A 20,805-nucleotide genomic window follows, 5' to 3' on the forward strand; every position below is an offset into this window, starting at 1 on the left:
ATGTGGCCCAAGGAAGGCCAACCAGTGATCTGGTGACAGGGTCATGGGCACCCAAGGCTCATTGATGCATGTGGGGAGGAAGGCTAGGCCATCTGGTCTGATCCCACAGAACAGCTACTGTAGCTCACATTGCTGAAAAAGTTAATGCTGTGTCACAACACAGTGCATTGCAGCTTGTTGGGTATAGACCTGCATTACCACAGACTGATCAGAGTGCCCATGATGACCCCTGTCCACTACCAAAAGCACCTACAATGGGCATGTGAACATCAGAACTGGACCTGGAGCAATGGAAGAAGGTGGCCTGGTCTGATGAATCATGTTTTCTTTTATATCATGTGGACAGTCAGGTCCGTGTGTGTCATTTACCTGGGGAAGAGATGGCACCAGGCTGCACTATGGGAAGAAGGCAAGTCGGCGGAGGCTGTGTGATGCTCTGGGCAGTGTACTGCTGGGAAACCTTGGGTCCTGGCATTCATGTGGATGTTACTTTGACACATACCATCTACATTGTTGCAGACCAGGTACACCCCTTCATGGCAACGGTATTCCCCAGTGACCTTTTTCAGCAGGATAATGCACCCTGCCACACTGCAAAAATGGTTCAAGAATGGTTTGAGGAACATGACACAAAGAGTTCAAAGTGTTGCCCTGGCCTGCAAATTCCCCAGATCTCAATCCGATCAAACATCTGTGGGATGTGCGGGAAAAACAAGCTCGATCCATGGAGGTCCCACCTCGCAAATTACAGGACTTAAAGGATCTTCTACTAACGTCTTGGTGCCAGATACCAGAGAACACCTTCAGCGGTCTTCTGGAGTTCATGCCTCAACGGGTCAGAAATATTTTGGTGGCACAAGAGGGACCTGCACAATATTAGGCTGGTGGTTTTAATGTTTTGGCTAATCAGTGTATAAAAGTCCTGGAGACATTGGATAGACTCCAATTGGTAATGGGGGCAGGTCTCTTTTACCTCTCCTGGGCCGTAACATTCTTTTGATGTTTCCAGTAATCTGCGTTTGCTTCCTCGTTTTGTGAACACATTGTTCTCACTTACTGAGCAAATAGCTGAGGGTAGAAATTACTGTTGCAATCAGGGTTTGAATTACAGTGGCTTTTAGGGGAGCCTGATTTTCCAGTGTGTTACTACTACATGCAGGCGCATACATGGACGTGCGCGGTTAATTGCAATGTTACTACAAAAAACATTCTATTTTTACTACATACAGTTAATACTCATTATCTTTGTTTGGTGAATCCAACTTGTCTTGAGGCTTGGATGTTTCTGTTTTGGCATTCTCACTACTCATCCATAGACCGTTCAAAAAAGACCAAATAATGTCACTGTTTTCTAACGATTTGCCATTCATATACCACATTAGCTAACTTGTTAGCTAGCCAACTCAGTGAAGAGAAGTTCAAGGAGCAACATAAACGTAGTGATTTGAGTGCACCGCCTGTATGGATGGCCACAGCAGGAACAGACACATATGTTTTAGAGGAGACAAACATTCAGAAATTGGAATAAAATGAGCGAATAAACACATTGGCACATTTTTACTATTATTCATTTCAGGAACCTTAATGTACAGAAAAATAAAAATCTATAACCAGTGACACAAAAAAGGACGATGTTTCAGAGCTCCCACTAAATTTCTCAAAGTAGCCTTTCAGGGGCGCTCACGTCCTTTTCAGGGGAGCCAAGCTCTCAGCTTCCCCATAATTCAACCCAAGGTTACAATGCATGATGACAGGTGTACTCTGCACTTAGTGTGGCTGAAAGCAAAGTTTATGCGTCGGTCAATGTTACAGTGTTAAAAACTTATGAGGTGGAGCCGGAGGCGTACCTAGGTCTTAGGAGAAGTCTGGTAGGCAGACACACATGTAGTTTGCCAGGGAGTTAGTCACTCATTTTAACTGTTAGTGTACTTCTGGGGTTTGTACTTATGATGCTTTGTGTGATTTGATCATTCTGGAGCCTTTTAAAAATTATGTTCCCAGTCACACTAGTTGTGGTTAAATACACACTTTTTTCATTCTGATTGAAATCATTGCGATTGAAGATTTCAGTTCAACCGTTTACATGGGATGTGCTCCAATACGGTCTGGTGTTTACATGCATTGACCAGTTTAATCGGAACAGCGTTGTGACATTTTTTCATGGACTTGTTTGAATAGGTCATTATTTCTTATTTTCCTACCGTCTAGACATCCAATAATTTTCAGTTTTTTAACAGTCTTTCTGTTCACCTTCTGGAGCAGTTGGCAGAAGGGAGTGATAAGTGGCATGCCACTGTCAGTAAAGGCTGAGTCATTTCGGGATGTTGCAGGTGTGTGTGAGGCAAGATGAGTGACTAGATCAGGGGTGTCAAACTCCAGGCCTCGAGGGCCACAGTGTCTGCAGGTATTTGTTGCAACCGTGCACTACACCACCTGATTTAACTAATTAGCTCACCTCCCGGATCAAGGAGGGAAAGGAACTAGTTTAATCAGGTGGTGTAGTGCATGGTTGCAACAAATACCTGCAGACACTGCGGCCCTCGAGGCCTGGAGTTTGACACCCCTGGACTAGATTCTGAGAAGGGGAGAAGGAGGGCAGTAATTCTGTGTGTTTGACTCAATCCCCCCTTTTTCTCCCCAATTGTATCCGGCCAATTACCCCACTCTTCCGAGCCTTACGGTCACTGCTCCACCCCCTCTGCCGATCCGGGGAGTGCTGCAGATTAGCACATGCCTCCTCCGACACATGTGGAGTCATCAGCCGCTTCTTTTCACCTGACAGTGAGGAGTTTCGCCAGGGGGACGTAGCTGCAGTTTGTAGGGGAGTCAGAAGATATGGGGAGGACAACAGCAATGTGGAAGATTGTTAAGTTGATAAAGCGCAAGCAAAGTGCCTACACTGGAAGGGAACTCATGATACGGGGCCAGCACAGCGTCAGCACAGTGTCCATAAAGAATTAAGGAAAAGAAAGTGAATAAGATGAGAGCGGAAATGGGATTGTCATACATCGAGGCTGCTAAGAGAATGGTGAGAAATAACGAGATGGTGGAAGTGCAAAAAGAACTAAGGCAGAAAAGGAATGGAGCTGACCAGAATAGCTGCAAGGACAAGAAAGGATTTTTGACATTCATTGCCACTGTCATAAAATGCGCTGCTGAAATATAGGGGAAGTCGGAAAGAATCAAGATGGTGCTGGACCCTGCCAGGAGATATTTGAATGCTTTTGACACCTGGAGAAGATCTTGATGCTACATTGTCAGAAGGATTCGCATGAACTCAGACTGGGTCTGTGTTATAGAATGGATAATGTTGTGAAATGGATCAATTTTGGTGTAGAATGTAAATAATTAGTACCATTAAGTTCTTACATTTCAGTAGGTGGCGGTAATGCATCATTTCGGACGCCAACCACCAGTGAAGGAGAAGGAGAGGAGAAGAAGAAAGACGAAAACAACCAGAAATGACTCAGCTGTGCATGCGCAGAAAGAACGCAGCCAGAAAGTAATTGGTTAAATCGTTTACATGGTACAATTTTTCTTTTAAATCGGTTTATGAAAATGTTTAAACTCCTCCTCAGCAACTGACTGAAATTTCAATTGGTTTGGGCCTGTTTATTCTGATTGAGGTGTTTGATATGGAGCATTTTTATTCTATTTGGGCTTTGAAACTGATTGTAATAGGAATATCAGACTCCATTGCTACCCAAATAAATGAACATAAAGTGAAGATGGTGGTGGACGCCGCTACTCTGGCAGATGAGTATGTGTTGACACACTGTGGTGACCGTGAGTGAAGCGCTCAGGATGATGCTTGCTACAGGGGGGATGGCAGTAAGTTTCGCCCAACAGGTAAACTGTGGAAGGAAGGAGCCAGTCCACACCTTGGTTAGCCAGAAAAGGCTGCATGGAGTCTGTTGCAATTGGATCCCAGAACGGGTAAATGGTGGGAGGAGAGAGCTGGTCCTCATTTTGGTAAGCCAGAAAGGGCCGCAGGGAGTCCGTTGCAGTTGGATCCGAGTAAAGTATATAATTACTGAAGAGGCAGGGGACAATAGAAAGCTGAATGCCCTGTTAGATCCAGTGTTAAAAATGGGAACAGTAGTGCACGTGTCAAGTCTGTCGCACTTGCTGCTCCTGCCAGAAATGTCAGTCCTGTCATTTCTTCCTATGTCATTTCTCCCTGTGAACAGATGGAACCTGGAGTGGATTGCAGCCTGATTTCTCAGCTTTTGTGTCTGACGGCCATGTGTCACTGGTGGGGAGCGATGTCAAGGTACCAGCAAAATCCCAAGATACTGGGACTTTTTAATTTATTTTATTGTGAGCTCTGTGCTACCCTTTTCTCATTCAACTGATACTGGGGATTATTACACAATGATTCAGGGAATGGGTTTAACAGTGTTGCCTGTTTCACTGCATAAATTAGAGCTTGACTGTGGTTTGGTTCAGGGCGAAGTGGTTATGGGCATACATCCTGCGCTGCCAATCCAAGGCATGGACATCATTCTGAGGAACGACCTGGCTGGTAGCCTTGTGTGGGCTGATGGTTCGCCACCTCCTGTCGTAACATCTTCTCCCTCTGTTACAGGAAAACTGGATGAGAATACGGGCAATGTTTTCCTGGTGTTTTCACAGCATGTGTAGTTACACAGGCTACATGCCATGGGGAGGCAGAACCTGCCATTGAGCAGTGTAGCACTGATGAGCGTGGGGCCTTCTGTGTCTATACCTGACTCTCTTCTTGCCTGTTTCCCTCAGTAACTTGGCGACAGAAGTTTATCCTACTTGCAATGAATGTTGATGGGAAGAGTGCTTTGAAGGTTTATTTGCTGCAGGATGAGTTGCTGGTGAGAAAATGGGTGCCACATGGGGACATTTTTGTGGGTAATCCCGTTTTTCAGGTTGTTGTCCCATCCAAATTCCAGGAAGAGGCGCTGAAAATGTTGCATGATTAATCAGGCCATTTGGGGGTACGTAAGACATATGAAAATACTCTGGTACTTCTTTTGGCCTCGTGTGAAGAGGGATATGTCTAGTTACATCAAAACATGTCATATATGTCAAATGATGGGAAAACCTAACCAGACCATTAAGCTGGCTCCTCTGTCTCCCATTCCAGGGGTCATTCAGCCATTTGAGCATCTCAGAATTGATTGTGTGGGTCCTTTACCACATTCAAAGTCTGGAAGTAATTATTTGTTTACAAGATGACCAGCTGCATATCCCTTGGGCACCATTACTGCTATGTCTGTGGTCAGTTTATTTCAGTCTTTGGAATCCCAGAAGTGATTCAAAGTGATCAGCACTCCAATTTCTCATCACATTTGTTTGCTCAAGTTTTGAAGCAACTCTGGGTGAAAAATAACCAAAATAACCAACCATGTTCAGAGCCATGGGACATCAGAAAGGTTTCATCAAACCCTCAAGTATCTGTTGCGTGGATATTGCATTGAGCTAAATCAGGATTGGGAGGTGGGGTTGCTGTGGTTGTTGTTACTGCTAGGGAGGTTGTGCAAGAAAGCACCGGGTTTAGTCTGAATTAACTTGTGTTTGGGCATACAGTGCATGGGCTGCTAACTCTGCTGCATGATCCGGTGGCACAACCTGAACCTCCTCATAACCTGATTGACTATGTTAATGGGTTCCTGCATTGCTGTACATGGCTGGGGAGAGGGCTAAAGAAGGGTTAGTCTCCTAATGGGTGAAAATGAAGCATCTTTATGACTGTAAAGTTTAAACTTGCCAGTTCAGTCCAGGTGACCAGGTTCTTGCTTTACCTCCACTTGTCAGTTCTCTATTTCAAGCTAAATTTCATGGTCCAGTTAAAGTTGTGCGCCAGATTTCTAATCAGAACTATTTGTTGGCGACAACAAACCATGAAAGGACAATCTCAACTTTGTCATGTTAATCTGTTAAAACCCTACTATACTTGTGTGTCAGTCTTGTGCAACGGGTGTGTGTGTGTGTGTGTGTGGGGGGTTGTTTGATGTGCAACAGCAGACTGTTAAACCTGTTAGTGGCAGATACCATGGGGAGGCATTTGTCTGTTACTTTGTGCATGAGGATGATGGGGTGGTTTTACTTAATGAGTCTGTTGCCAGGCTGGTTAAGGAACTCTGAAATGTTGGGTAACTTGGGAGTCTTTGTTTAGGCACTTTTCCAAGCAGCAGTGCGCTGAGTTGTCTGTTCCTATTAACACCTATCTATGGTTATTTAATGTTGTTCCAACCCGTACACATCGGATAGAGCATGACACAGATGTGGGTGATGCGCAGCCAATCTGCCAGCGTTTTTACAGTGTCAGAGGAAAAATGCAAGGTAATGGAAATAAATAAATAAAATATATGCTTGACAGTAATATTACTGAACCGTCATCTTCCAGCTGGGCTTCTCCTTGTCTGGTGGTGGACAAAGCTGATAGAAGTCCTAGGTTTTGCACAGATTATCATAAGGTAAATGGGATAACTAAGCCAGATGCATATCCACTGCCACGCATAGGAGATTGTGTGGATCAGGTGGGTTCAGCTCACTTTGTCAGTAAATTTTATTTACTTAAAGGATATCGGCAAGTTGTGCTGTCTCAAAGTGCAAGAATGATTTCAGGTTTTATAACTCCTGTTGGTCTCTTCTCAGTGATTTTGGGTTGCAGAATGCACTGGTGACTTTTCAGCACTTGATGAATATGGCTGTCTGGGCTGGATAACTGTGCTGTGTACCTTGAGGACGTGGTGATCTACAGTGATACTTGGGAAGATCATGTGCAGCATATCAGGGAGCTGTTTCATCGACTATGCGATGCGTACCTGACAATCAACTTAGCAAAGTACGAGTTGGTGAGGGCTACCGTCACCTACCTTGGTAAGGTAATGGGGCATGGGCAGGTGCGGCCGGTACAAGCAAAAGTGACTGCAATTGAGTGCCCACAACCAAAAAGGAGCTCATGTGCTTGCTGGGTCTGGTGGGATACTATCGATTTTTGTAAGAACTTCTCAACTGTGGTAGCTCCTTTTACAGATCTGTTGAAAGCTAGAGCAAAGTGCATCTGGTCAGCTTCATGTCAGCAAGTCTTTGAAAATGTTAAAACTGTCGTGTTCACCTCCTGTCCTTGCAGCACCTTGTATGGGTCATCCATTTGAGCTGCACATGGATGCCAGTGATGTAGGGGTAGGTGCAGTTTTGTTTTAGTCTTACAGTGGTGGGATGGAACATCCTGTGAGTTTTTTTTCCTCTAAGAAGTTTAACGAATATCAGTTACATTATTATCACAGATAAAGACTCTTGGACTCATGTGGGCGTTGCAACACTTTGAAGTTTATGTCGACTCTAGTGTTCCCTTGGTGGATTATACAGATCATAGTCCAATCATTTTTCTTAATTCCTTGCCCTACTCAAACTGCAGATTGATGCGATGGTTTTTGTTTTTGCAATCACACTGTTGGGAAATTCACCACATTAGGGGCTCTGAAAATATTGTGGCTGATACCTTATCAAGAGGGCCTTGCTCTTGAGGTCACGCTTACCACTGTGTGGTTTTCCTGGTCTCATCTCTCTCTCTTCTGTCACTCTTAAAAGTTGCTTCTCCAGGCGCCGGAGTTGCTGGGTTGCAGAGTGGAGATTGGTTGATTTTTTTTTGGGGGGGGGGGCTTCAAATTTGAATTTGGTGAGTATGATGTAAGTTATAACTTTTGTGTTTTTGTTACATGTTATTGGTGTGGGTGTTATTTGAATTGGTTGGATTGTCTTGTCATCTGCTGGAAATCCAGATGGGAACCCAATTTTTAGGGGGGGGGGGTGACAATTCATCCAGTTGAGTACGAGGTGTCCTTGTTTCTTTCTTTCGGGTGGTTGTGTTTGTTTGCAGGGGCTTAGTCCTGGAAGGAGGGTCATGAGCTGAATGAGCTACACCTGGGCTGGGATGCTCTCTGCCCTATAATTACTTCCCTAACTCAGCAGATGACAATCTCCTTTTCCATGGCAGACAAAGCGACCACATCTGCTATGATGTTGTAAACTCTACACACTGTTTTATTGACTTATGATCTTTTAAATAAACTAATTTTCAAAGTTGACAACTTGTGTTGTCTCCCTACCGTGTCAGTCTTTGGACTGGGCAGGGTGGATGTGTGCTTACGTTAGCCTTTGAGTTTTTCTGTGGCTTAGTATTGGTGGCTTGTATGTGGTACTTGATGCTTTGGTTTGATCAGCAGTAATGCATGGTCCAAAACGTTTGAGAACCACTGATACGGTGCAATGACTAAATGTTTGGAACATTGGAAAAAGAATGGAAACAGGGACTCGGCACGTGTAACTCTTGAAAAAGGTACTCACAATCACAATCAGCAAAGACAATATTGGGGTTCTTGCCACCCAATTCTAGTGTGACTCTTTTCAGGTTGGTATCACCTGCAGCCTTCTGAATCAGTTTTCCCACCTGAAAAACAGCATAGTCAGACAGATATTTTACAGTGAAAAAATTATGAAACAAGAAACTGTCTAATTACATAAGTGTAAGAGACCAACAACCAGTCGAGTACTCAAACACAGTGGTTCTCAATCTGGTCCTCAGTGACCCAAAGTACTAGTTTTCTGTCCAGTAATTACACCCAGCTGTTGCCTCAGAAATTCCAACCAACTAATCAGGGGTTATGTCAGAATAACCACACTTTGACCATTGTGTGTATTATAGTACACATTTTAGTATACTAGATTGTTTGTAGAATGGAAAAAAATCCGTTATGCTTAAAATGCCACCATAATACACTATTTTCAATGAGAATCTTGTATAGATCAACTGGACAGTGGAAAATTGTGACTGAAAATGTGACCATGAAGAGAATGAGTTTGAGATACAGAAGGCAGTTTCCAAATTTCTCACCCAAGAGGTCAAACATTGAAGTGACAGCGATCCAGCAGCCTTTCAAATAAGTTCGTTGAACATCGCTTGTTTTGTGATGTAGACAAACAGCAATATGTACCACAGAAAACTACAAAAGTATCTCCCTTGACTCAGTACAGAAAATGGCAATTTTGAATGGGAATCATAGAGGTGTTAGTTGTGCAAGTTGCACCCTAAGGCTGCCACTTCTGCTGGATAGTATACTAGAATTATAACATATGCTAAAATAGTTTCAATGTAATAGTATGTATGAAACAGTTCTGTAAGTGTGTAGTACATAGGCTACTGTTGGCATGTAGTATGCCGCAGAGTATTTGGAACCTTGCACAACAGGTGAATCATTAACTACTTGGCAGAATAGAAAACCAGCGGTACTTTTGGTGCCTGAGGATTGGACTGAGAAGGAACATACCAACTAATAAAGGTACCAAATAGACAAGAATAGTCTATAACAGAAAAGCAGCTAACCTCAGTTGATCCAGTGAAGGCCACTTTATCGATGTCCATATGGTGGGCTATAGCATAGCCTGCTGTTTGACCATAACCTGGCACCACATTCACCACACCTGGAGGAAACCCAGCCTGAGCAAATCAAGAGGAAAGAGGGACAAAAACTACAGCTGTAATTTTTTTCAATCAAATAATATGTTCAGAGTATTGTATTTCCCGGACTACAAGTCGCACTGGAGTACAAGTCGCACTCAGCGAAAAATATGTTGTTGCGAGGAAAAAAAAACATATATAAGTCTCTTCAGTGTATAGGTTGCATTTATATGGTGGTACAGTAGTGATGCGCGGGTCAGGGTGTTTTAATACCCGCACCCACCCGACCCATTATGACAGCCAATCCGCACCGCTCGACCCGCTAAAATATGTGTTAATTAACCACCTGAACACGACCCGAACCACAAACCTCCAAATTTAGCCTAGGCTACAGCAAAGTGAGCAGTGTTGCATTGTTTCCTTTTTGGGCTGTTTGCCCAGCATAATACACTGATCACAACATAGCCTATTGTATCTTAGCCTAATAGCATCTGGGTCTAGACTACTAAACGGTGTTCTTTATTGTTGAACAGCAACAAAACAAGTAACCCTTCTTTAAAGACAGGAACTCCGTCTGTCTCTCTTTCACACACACACACACACACACACACACACACACACACACACACACACACACACACACACACACAAGCCTCTACTTTCTAACCAAAAAATAATGTTGGCGGCGTAAACAAACGCTACGGATACCACTTGGGGAAAAAATTCGTAGGTGAAGCCTCAACACTAAAACCTGTGCATTGACCAAAACCACAATCGCAAATTGATGTTAAGCTGCTTGCGTTCGTGTGTGTGCATGTGTGTGTTTGAGACAGAGACAGAGAGAGAGAGCGAGAGAGAGTGAGTGGAAAAGAAGGTGGACTAGTAAATACAAGTCCAGTCCACGTAGGCCCCGCCTCACAACTTAAAGGACTTATCTGGTACCGCAGACGGTAGCCTCGGTTCTATACTCTCTTGTACTTTTTATGTTTTTGTTTATTTGTTTAGTTTCCAGCGCCCACTCGCTGATCACATACAGCAAGGTAGAATTTCTAAGTCTCCAACTGTCCACTGGACAAACTTAACAGACTTTTTTATACCGACTTTAACTGAACGTTTTAATCAAAGTCTTGCTGAGCTCTGGATTGGTATAGCCCTATGCGGACTCCGACGAAAAAGCCGAAGGGGTAAGCAAGCTGGGGCGCTCGTTAAACTGCAACAACAGGGATTCAGAACTGCGCTCCCGTTAATCCACCTAGCGAATGTCCGCTCTCTGGCCAACAAGATGGACGAACTCCTACTCATAAATGGAAAAAACTCGGACTTTTTCAGATCTGCCACCTTGTGTCTCACTGAAACCTGGCTTAGTGAGCATATATCGGACAGTGCACTTCATCTGCCACAGTTCCAACTCCTTCGGGCAGACCGCGATACGGAGCAATCGGGGAAAAAACGGGGTGGCAGCATATGCTTCTACATAAACAAAGGTTGGTGTATGGATGTCACAGTGTTGAAGAACTCATGCTGCCCTCACTTAGAGACCCTTTTCATTGGCTGTAAACCATTCTATTCACTGCGGGAATTTTCATCACTTATTCTGGTCGGTGTCTATATCCCACCCCAGGCCTGTGTTAAAGAGGCATTAAAACACATCAAATTACAAACATGGAGTGCAAATAACCAGACGTCCTACTCATTATCCTTGGGGATTTGAATACAAGAAACCTCAGCCACAAACTGTCAAAATACAGACAGCATGTTAAAATGTCCCATCAGAGACAAAAACACTCTGAATTATTGCTACACAATGTTAAGGGACACCTATCACACTGTCCCCCGTGCAGCCCTGCAGTCTGATTTATCTTGTCCCAACCTATAGATAGAAACTAAAATCTGACAAGCCTGTGGTTAAAACTGTGAGGAAATGGACCAATGATTCAAAACTGGAGCTCCAAGCCTGCCTTGACTGCACTGACTGGAGTGTTTTTGAGGCTGCATCTACAGACCTGGATGAACTTACTGGCTCTGTGACATCTTACATCAGCTTTTGTGAGGACATGTGTGTGCCCACCGAAACTTTCTGTAACTTCAACAACAATAAGCCCTGGTTCTCAGCAAAACTCGGGCAGCTTCATCAACCCAAAGAGGAAGCCTACAGGAGTGGAGATAGGATCTGGTACAACAAAGCCAGAAATACAGACAAAGGAGATTAGAGTGGCAAGAGGTGCTACTCCGAGAAGTTGAAAAACAGGTTTTCTGCCAACAACCCAGCATCAGTCTGGAAAGGTTTGAAAGACATTACCAACTACAGGAGACCATCCCCCCACACTGCAGGGAACCATCAACTGGCTGATGATCTGAATGGGTTTTACTGCAGGTGTGATAAGCAAACTTTAACACCCTTCACCCTCTCCAGCCACAACACACAACCAACTGCACTCCCTGCCAACCACTCTACCCTCCCCACCCTGCACTCAGGATCTGTGTTGAGGACGTCCTCCAACTCTTCCAGAGACAGAATACCAGGAAGGCACCGAGCCCGGATGGCGTGTCACCCTCCTGTCTGAAAGTCTGTGCTGACCAGCTGGCCCCCATTTTTACACTGATCTTCAACAGATCACTGGAGCTGTATGAAGTCCCCTTCTGCTTCAAGAGCTCCACTATCATCCGGGTCCCCAAGAAACCTGGTATCACAGGATTAAATAACTACAGGCCTGTTAGCCTAATGTCTGTGGTCATGAAATCCTTCAAGAGACTGGTGTTGGCCCTCCTGAAGGAAATCACAGGCCTCCCGCTTGACCCCTTGCAGTTTGCCTACTGAGCAAACAGGTCAGTGGAGGAGGCAGTCAACATGGGACTGCACTACATCTTCCAACACCTCGACTTCCCAGGGGCACATGCAAGGGTCCGCTCAGCGTTCAACACCATCGTCCCAGATATCCTCCATCCAAACTCACCCGGCTCACTGTACCAGCCTCCTGCCACTGAGGATGCACAAGCTAGTGCATTCTTAGTGCCAGTCCCAAGCCCAAATAAATTGGGGGGGGGGGGTTGCATCAGGGAAGGCATCCGGCATAAAATCTTTGCCAAATCAAATATGCGGATCATAAATAAGATTACCAGCCCCCATCTGCTAGTGGATTAAAAACCTCCTTCCTGACAAATAGAAGGGAGCTGGTGAGGCTGGAGAAAATCACATCAAGCACCCGGACAATCAGCACTGGCGTCCCCCAGGGATGTGTGCTCTCCCCTCTACTCTTCTCCCTCTACACAAATGACTGCACCTCAGGTGACCCTTCTGTTAAACTCCTGAAGTTTGCGGACAACACAACCATCATTGGCCTTATCCGAGACTGTGATGAGTCTACATACAGACTGGAGGTTGAACAGCTGGCACTCTAATGCAGCCATAACAACCAACCTGGAGCTGAACATGCGCAAAACTGTGGAGATGACAGCGGACTTCAGGAGGAGCCCCCCCCCCCCACCACCACCACCATACTCAACAGCACAGTATCTGTGGTGAAAACCTATAGATTTCTGGGTTCCACAATCTCCCAGGGGCTAAGGTGGGCATCCAACATAGACACAATCATCAAAAAGGCCCAGCAGAGGATGTACTTTCTGCGCCAGCTCAGAAAGTTCAACCTGCCAGGAATTGCAGACTCAGTTCTACACTGCAATAATCCAGTATGTCCTCTGCACATCCATCACTGTCTGGTTTGGATCAGCCACCAAACAGGACAGGGACAGACTACAACGGACAGTTAAGTCTACAGTGAAAATCACTGGTGCCAACCTGCCTTCAGGAATTATACATCTCCAGAGTCAGGAAACAGGCAGGCAATGTCACTGCACCTCACACCCTGGTCACAACCTGTTCCAACTCCTCCTCTCTGGTAGGCGCTACAGAGCATTGCACACCAAAACAACCAGAACAAACAGTTTCTTTCCACGGGTTGTCAATCAAACGAACGCTTAACATTGTCAAATAATTCCAACCATTTTGTATATACTTACTGTACATTGTACGTATACTGGTACACTCTGTCATGTCCATTTACCTCAGGCATGTATGTGAGTAACCTGCTAACATTTATTTCAGCATCTCTGATATATTCTCTGCACCAATGCACTTTATCACCTTTTATTTCACCTGTATATAGTCAATCTTTGTGTATATATCTGAAGGTCATTGTGTTGTCGTATTGTTATTCTATGTTAAGTAAACTGACAGAGCTACGAAGAAACCGGAGTCAAATTCCATGTATGTGCAAACCTACATGGCCAATAAACATGATTCTGATCTGATGCCAACATCTTGGTGATACCAGAGGAGGACACCTTCAGAGGTCTTGTGGAGTCCATGCCTCGATGGGTCAGAGCTATTTGGGTGGCATGAGGGGGATCTACATTATATATATATATACCTACACTATATATATTTTTATATATATGCAGTGTGCGTATAGTCATGTATATGCTCAGTGGGCATTGGTGCTAGATAGAGTATGTGTGTGTGTGTGTGTGTGTGTATTTTTTTAACAATTTCCCAGCAGATACAATGTACATGTACCTCTTTGATGAGTGCTGCCATGTGCAGGGCTGTAAGTGGAGTCTGTTCAGCAGGTTTGATGACCACAGTGTTTCCACAACACAGAGCTGGAGCGATTTTCCAAGCAAACATCATTACTGGGAAATTCCACTGCAGATGAAAATACGTAGATGCGGATGGGTTGCAACAAAAAAGAAGAAAAAAAAGAACTTCAGCACCATTAGGTCTCTTGCAAATGCCATTTACATCTGCCAAATGTGACAAAGTATTTTATTTTATTTTTTTACTGTAGGTGCATTTGCATGCAAACACTAGTCAGGACATTCTGAATGATCAGATTAAGGACAAAGTTGGATTAGAGTGTTGAATGATTCAAAACATGACATGGATTATGACCCACAGTAAGATAATTACCTGATAACTTTGGGGTTACATGGATTTATCTAATTTTGTTCTGGTTTAATTTAGGTTAAATTTAATTTAGGCTATTTTATACAGAGAATAACATGACACCATGAGGTATTATTCATAATACTAGCTGCAAGCAGAAGATGCCATAATGTTCTCTTGCATCCCTTTCAAGCCAATTTACTCAATGACCATTTGGACACATGCACACAGTTAATTAAAAAGGCATTTATATAACAAAAAAAATAAAGCTATAGACAAAAATTCAGATTTGTAAACTGTTTTTTGCTTCCATCAGTCATGATCTTAGCCTGGTTTAGAGAATCAGAACTAGACATGAAAGTTAGGCTACTATAGTCGGCCTATCGCATTCATCAGGGTAGGAGAGTATTATGGTTTTGCATTAAAATGTACCTAATCTATCTAGTTTTACAGAACTATTTCTTTAACTCACAGGAATGATCTGGCCACAAACTCCAATGGGCTCATGTCGTGTGTAAGTGAAATAATCCCCATCTGAAAAAGATTTTTTTGTTGTTTTTTCTCTTCTTCTTTTTTTGCAACGAAAACTTTTACATACATTGCAAGTTACAGCTTGTAGTTTGGAGGTAAAAACAGAATTGTAAACTGTGAAAGAACATGCAGTTTTTTAGAGTTTACACTCTGATTGTGACGTGTAAGAATGTTTGCAACCTAAACTAGTGCCGGAATCTGACCTGCGATGAAAAACAAACTGCTCACCAATGGGGATGGTTTTGCCATGGATTTTGTCTGCCCAACCACCATAGTACCTCAAAGTTTTGATCGTTGCCATCAGATCTACAAAGAATGCCATGAGAAACACCTTCCCGGAGTCCAGCGCCTCTAGTGTCTGGGAATGATAAATTAGTGTTAATATGTCAAACTGTCTCAGCACTTTACCATTGATATGTGAGTCTAAATAAGAGCCACACAAATAAGAGCCACACAGCTAGAATATCTTTGGACATTGTGTGTGTGTGTGTGTGTGTGTGTGTGTGTGTGTGTGTGTGTGTGTGTGTGTGTGTGTGTGTGTGTGTGTGTGTGTGTGTGTGCCCATGTGTGCTTGAGTGCATTTTTTTGCATGTTGCTCACCGCCAGTACCAGCTGGTCTCTCTCCACTAAGTCGGCCAGTCTGTTGAGCAGGTGACCGCGTGCCGAAGCATCCATGCGTCGCCACTGTGAACCCATTTGGAAGGCTGCCCTTGCACTCTTCACTGCCTTGTCCACGTCTTCCTGCAAGATGATGGACTCAGTTGGTCACTTACACACACACAAAAAACACACGCACAAACGTACCTACAGGCGCATCCATTACGTTACATGTGACACGCACATGCTTAACATTAGCAGCTGCTACTGTGGTAAAACAGACACCTATCATTACACAGTATACTTACTGCATCAGCCTCCTCTACCTCACACAGTAACTCCCCGGTAGCGGGATTATGCACAGGAATTTTTCTTCCACTACAGGACTCATGCCACTCGTTGTTGATAAACAGCTAGAATACCAGAGGAGAGATAGACATCAATAGTGCAGATCACTAGCAACACCTGAACAAATTCTTCCATGGTTATCCCCCTAGATGGAAAGCAGTTGAAAGACAAACCTCACTGCATAAAGTGATGTATAGCTTCTCTCTATATTTGGCAAAAAAGAATAACAGGCTCCGGATTTCCACTGTACGTTTTTCAAGGAGTCGTTTTACCTGCCCTGATTCTTTTTTTATGAGCTGCATCTGCATGTTGTAAAAGAACTAGATTAAAAGAGTAAATCCTGGTAATTACCCCTGACAGTTACATAACTGACTAAGTCCCAGTAAATATTTTACTGTCACTGGGAACTTTCATGTTGTTAATGTGCAGCTTCCATTCTTCTCCCTACAGCAAGCTACTAATTACAGACCGGCATGCCATATTTCCCTTGAACACAAATAGTAAAAAACCCAAACTCCTGCATCACTGGTACACGGTCCCATAAAGAGGGGCACAAAGACAACAAGGTCCAACAAGCTGAGAGGCCCAAACGTAGTCTGTATTCACTGATTCTGAGGCCTGGCTTACCTTAGTGTATTGGATCAGTATGTCACCCATGGGCACAGGCAAGGCCTGTATCTCTGACCCATCTACATGCTGTGGTCTGTGACCCTGGCTCTGATTTGGGCCTCGGTGACTGTGTCCATTTCCAGCCTGCTTCTGGTGGTTGCCATTAGATTCTGAGCTCATGTTAAACTGCTCTTTCTCTGGGAAAGACAGAGAGAGAAAGCTGTGTCTGTTGCTGTGGATGTGCTAGTGTGTGTGTGCGTGCACGCATGTGTGTGTGGGAATGTGTTCTTGTGTGCCTGTTTTGAATTGCGTGCAAGTGTGACTTTGCGTTTACCCATTTTACACATACACTATATCGTGTCTAAGCGCTTGATTGCATATGTGAAAATCTGGATCACTGGGTGAGAATAACTTTTTCTGTATTTTGCCATAACCCTGTTCATAAGATGCCATTCCTGCCTTTGGAATACATGGAATCTTTGCCAAATGAGGTATTGGCATTGTCAGCAGAGTAACACCATTAGGTCAGGGGTTACGACTGGCACCATAAAGTCGGGCTGGCGGAGCTCTGTGGCTCTAAGCTCTGTACTGGACCGACCTCATTAGACAAGAGAGGATCTCGGGACAGCAGGACACCAGATCTGTGCAAAAATTACTGGAGGTGTGCTTAATTTCATTTGATGAAAACAATCTACAGCTCGATAAAAAAAAACAAAACAAACTTGACTTTCCTTGCAAGATAAAAGATAAAACGTAACATCCTTTTGTACCGTTGTGTCTATTTTTCCCAACCACTTGAGAACTAACCCTATAGTGAAATTAACGTCTCGATAGTTCACCATTTTACTAGGGTGAGCGCCACTTTGGGTGACTGAAGGGGCGACGAGGTTCTGAGTCTTTCTGCTGCAGGAGTTTAAACTGGTGCTGTAGACAGAGCTCCATTGCTCTTGTTTTAAAGTCCTTAATAGAGCTTAAGATGCTTTTATCCAATTTTCTTCTTTTTTTTTTGCATTTTCATTGCATTGAATTGAATTGAATTGCATTGCATGTTCAGCAACAAATCATGGATGGATTTGTTGCTGAACATTCAGGATGCTACCAAACCCCTCCGATCTGCACATTCCCTCTCACAGCCATTTGTAAAATAAGAACCAATAGCTAAGACGAGGCTGGTTTTAAATCTCGTGAACTCGGATTTTGAAATGGCTTCCATTCGAACCTATGGGTTTCCGAATTGTTTTCAAGCACAAAATGAAACAGTTTTGGACGTTGCTTTTACTTAAGAACAGATTTTATTTTGGTGCTGTTTTTTGCTGGTTTGTTATCATCATTTATTATCTAATTTGTTGTATTATTTCAATTCATTCAGTGTTTCCACTGTAGCCTGTAATCTTCTTCACTCATATCTTGTTACAGGCATTTCCCATTACTACCTATCAGCCAATATCATCCACACATACATAGAGACACTCATCCCTTACCCAAGCCCGGACTTGTAGCCAAGTAGGGTCAACCCGGACCTCCTCCTTTACGCTAACCTGCGTTTGTATCTTGCCTCAACGCTGTCTACTGGCATACTTAAATACATGCACACAATACATGCATACACTTGTAATTTGTCTTCATGTAAATCACATTGCACTGCATGACAGCGTGCACTATGAAATGTTCCATGATGTAATGTAATGTTCCATTTTTGTTTGATTTAATTTGACTTAGTAACTATTTTTTCATCATTTGAAATAAATCTGTTTACCATTTTATTCTGTAACCATTACTTAATAACTTGTTACTTGATCAATTCTGGCCAATCAAGGCTATGGATAATTGATTTTCTAATCAATCATATCTACAGTTTTAACAGTTGTATCAGTGTTATACTCAGGAAAAAGACCAAGATTTGCAGGGGATTCTCACAAAAATTTTGCACCCGTTATGTTCAGGTTAGATTTTTATCCAAATTATATCCACATGATATATACAACCTGATATGAAATACACAATGGATATTTATGTGAGGGGGGAAAAAAAGCAGCCCATTTGAAAATACGATGCTTAAAAAAATAGCATGACAGTTTTTAGAACGAGACTTTTCCTTTTACCATTGACGGAACGGGTGACCAGGCCTATCAGTCGACACATGAATAAAACTGCTGATTTAAAAGAGCATATGGGATGCCAATACTCGTTCATTTCCAAAGTTAAGTTAAAAAAAAATCCTACCTGTGCAAGAAGAGGCTTTTGCCGTGGTTTGAGAGATCTCAGCTCCAATCTTGGGCATGGTTCCAACTCCCCGCACTGCCCCTCTCTGTCCCTCTCCCCCTCTGTATTAGGTACGATTCTCTGGTGGTATAAAAGCATCGAGTCGGACCAGGAACTCACAGACCTTCTTATATATACCCTCTGTCGGTCCTAAAGGTCTTACAATCCTAAGGAATGCAATGTTGGGAAACACACACACACACACACACACACACAAAGACAAGGGTCCTGTAAGCATCGCCGTCGCACCCACTGCAGGGGCCCGCACTTCAGGGGCCCCTGCACGCGCTAATCACCGTTCAGGCAGAACCAATCTCCATTTTACCCCACGTGCCCTCGTCTCCCTGACCGTGAAACGCGCCGTGTCGTTTTTGACGTGACGGTCACCTCTTGCATTATCATTATCATCTCCGTCACCTCTTCGTCGAGCCAGTCCATTTCAAACGAAACAGAAAGATGGGGGGGAAAGAAAAACACAAAACAGGGTGTCTGCACTGCAGAGGATAGGCCTTTCTGTGAGGGGGGGAAAATTGGGAAGATGTTTGCTTTGATAAGAGGCCTCCCGTTGCTTCGCTGTCTCCCAAGAACAATGTGATCGCATAATTGTGTCTGGTGCGCCTGTATTTTGATTAGGCTTTCTGGGAAGGGGTACAATCCTTTGAGAATTATCCTTTGGGACAACATAATCTTCACAATTAACCCCCATTAAACAATGCAAAGCCCCGTGAACTCCGTTTCAGCGGTGGTGAAAAGCACCGAAGAAATGCTCTCCTCATGCTTTAGTCATGATTTATAGGCCACTTTTGTCACAGACGACTTGAAGCAAGGGTGCCCATTTCAAAATGTTGTTTTCGTTAGATTTCAATTTGGTAGCTTGAGAGTTGCGCATATATGCTACCATATTCCCTGCAGATAAACGATCCAATCAATTTTTTTGCCATTTATAATGCCTCTGTTATTTCCGTTTGTACAGGCTATAGACTGTCCATCATGAATTCTGCGTATATCTGCTCTTCCGTTGTGTTTTTGTGTCAGTGGAAGAGAGAAGGTGCTGCATTGTTTTATGAGGACCATAAAATCATTAGCAGGCTGGTAGTTGGGGTTTAGCAACTTTCAATAGCAGAAGCACTCTGGAGTATATATGCATTTTCTCTGAGAGCTCTGCGTCGTATGACTGTTTGCTGCCAAATCGCAGACTCCATCAGTTTTTCTGCATGTCCAGAGATGCTTGGGCCCATGTTTATATGTGTATCGTATTTTAATATGGATCTATGTGCGAGTATGCTCGCTCAGTCAGTGTGCTTTCATAGTTGAGTAAGAGAAACACATTATGGCTTTGCTCGTAGCAGATTCCTCACCATATTTCATGGCTACACTGAATAACAATCTGCAGTGTGTGTGTGTGTGTGTGTGTGTGTGTGTGTGTGTGTGTGTGTGTGTGTGTGTGTGTGTGTGTGTGTGTGTCCACTAATGACACGGCCTTGAGGGTGGAGCGTCTCAGCCTGAAGAGGACGTGGACCACCAGGTCAAAGGAGCTGCCGCTCGGTCTGACCGCACTGGGTGTCCCACGGTTGAGCCTGAGCTAAATCGACGGCTCGGTGTAGAGTGAGAGAGAAAAAAGTGAGAGAGGGATGAGACAGGGAAAAGAATGACAGGAGAGCAAGAGAGAGAGAGAGCGAGAGAGAGAGAGAGAGAGGAGAGAGAGAGAGAGAGAGAGAGAGAACACAGAGAGATGAGGACAGCCAAATGCGTAATGTGCGTAATGTGGGGCAGGCGAAGTAAAACAGGGATTAAACCAGAAGAGTGCACTCAGTAGAGTGCAGATCTCCACCAGGCGTTCCGGTGCTCAGACTTGGCGACAAACCAGCTGAGGAGTTGGCAGCACTCAATTGCGGTATCAAACAGGTTTTTCAAAGGTTTTGAATCACCGCAACCACGAGAGGTCCTTGATCATACAGTCATAACTGTGCACAAAAATTATTAGGCTGACAGGCACAGTAGTATGTAAGATTAGCAGCAGACAAATACACGCACACATGGACAGAAGAAACGGTGTGCTTCCTGCCATTATAAGACT

General features: G+C 43.8%; 1 protein-coding gene across 1 annotated transcript in view; it reads right to left on the reverse strand.

Moving 5' to 3' along the window:
• Window positions 1-16,529, reverse strand: part of LOC130127169 (aldehyde dehydrogenase 1A1-like) — a 28,055-nt gene extending 11,526 nt beyond the window's left edge. The window contains exons 1-8 of the mRNA XM_056296744.1: window positions 16,485-16,529; window positions 15,814-15,922; window positions 15,513-15,649; window positions 15,141-15,270; window positions 14,854-14,915; window positions 14,013-14,141; window positions 9,365-9,478; window positions 8,329-8,431 (exon numbers count right to left, since the gene is read on the reverse strand). Coding sequence (XP_056152719.1) covers window positions 8,329-8,431; window positions 9,365-9,478; window positions 14,013-14,141; window positions 14,854-14,915; window positions 15,141-15,270; window positions 15,513-15,649; window positions 15,814-15,922; window positions 16,485-16,514 — 814 coding nt within the window. The 5' untranslated portion in view covers window positions 16,515-16,529. The remainder of the gene's footprint in view (window positions 1-8,328; window positions 8,432-9,364; window positions 9,479-14,012; window positions 14,142-14,853; window positions 14,916-15,140; window positions 15,271-15,512; window positions 15,650-15,813; window positions 15,923-16,484) is intronic.
• Between the last annotated feature and the right edge of the window lie 4,276 nt (window positions 16,530-20,805).

Source organism: Lampris incognitus, chromosome 1 (genome assembly GCF_029633865.1).
Source record: "Lampris incognitus isolate fLamInc1 chromosome 1, fLamInc1.hap2, whole genome shotgun sequence".
Classification (NCBI taxonomy): Eukaryota; Metazoa; Chordata; class Actinopteri; order Lampriformes; family Lampridae; genus Lampris; species Lampris incognitus.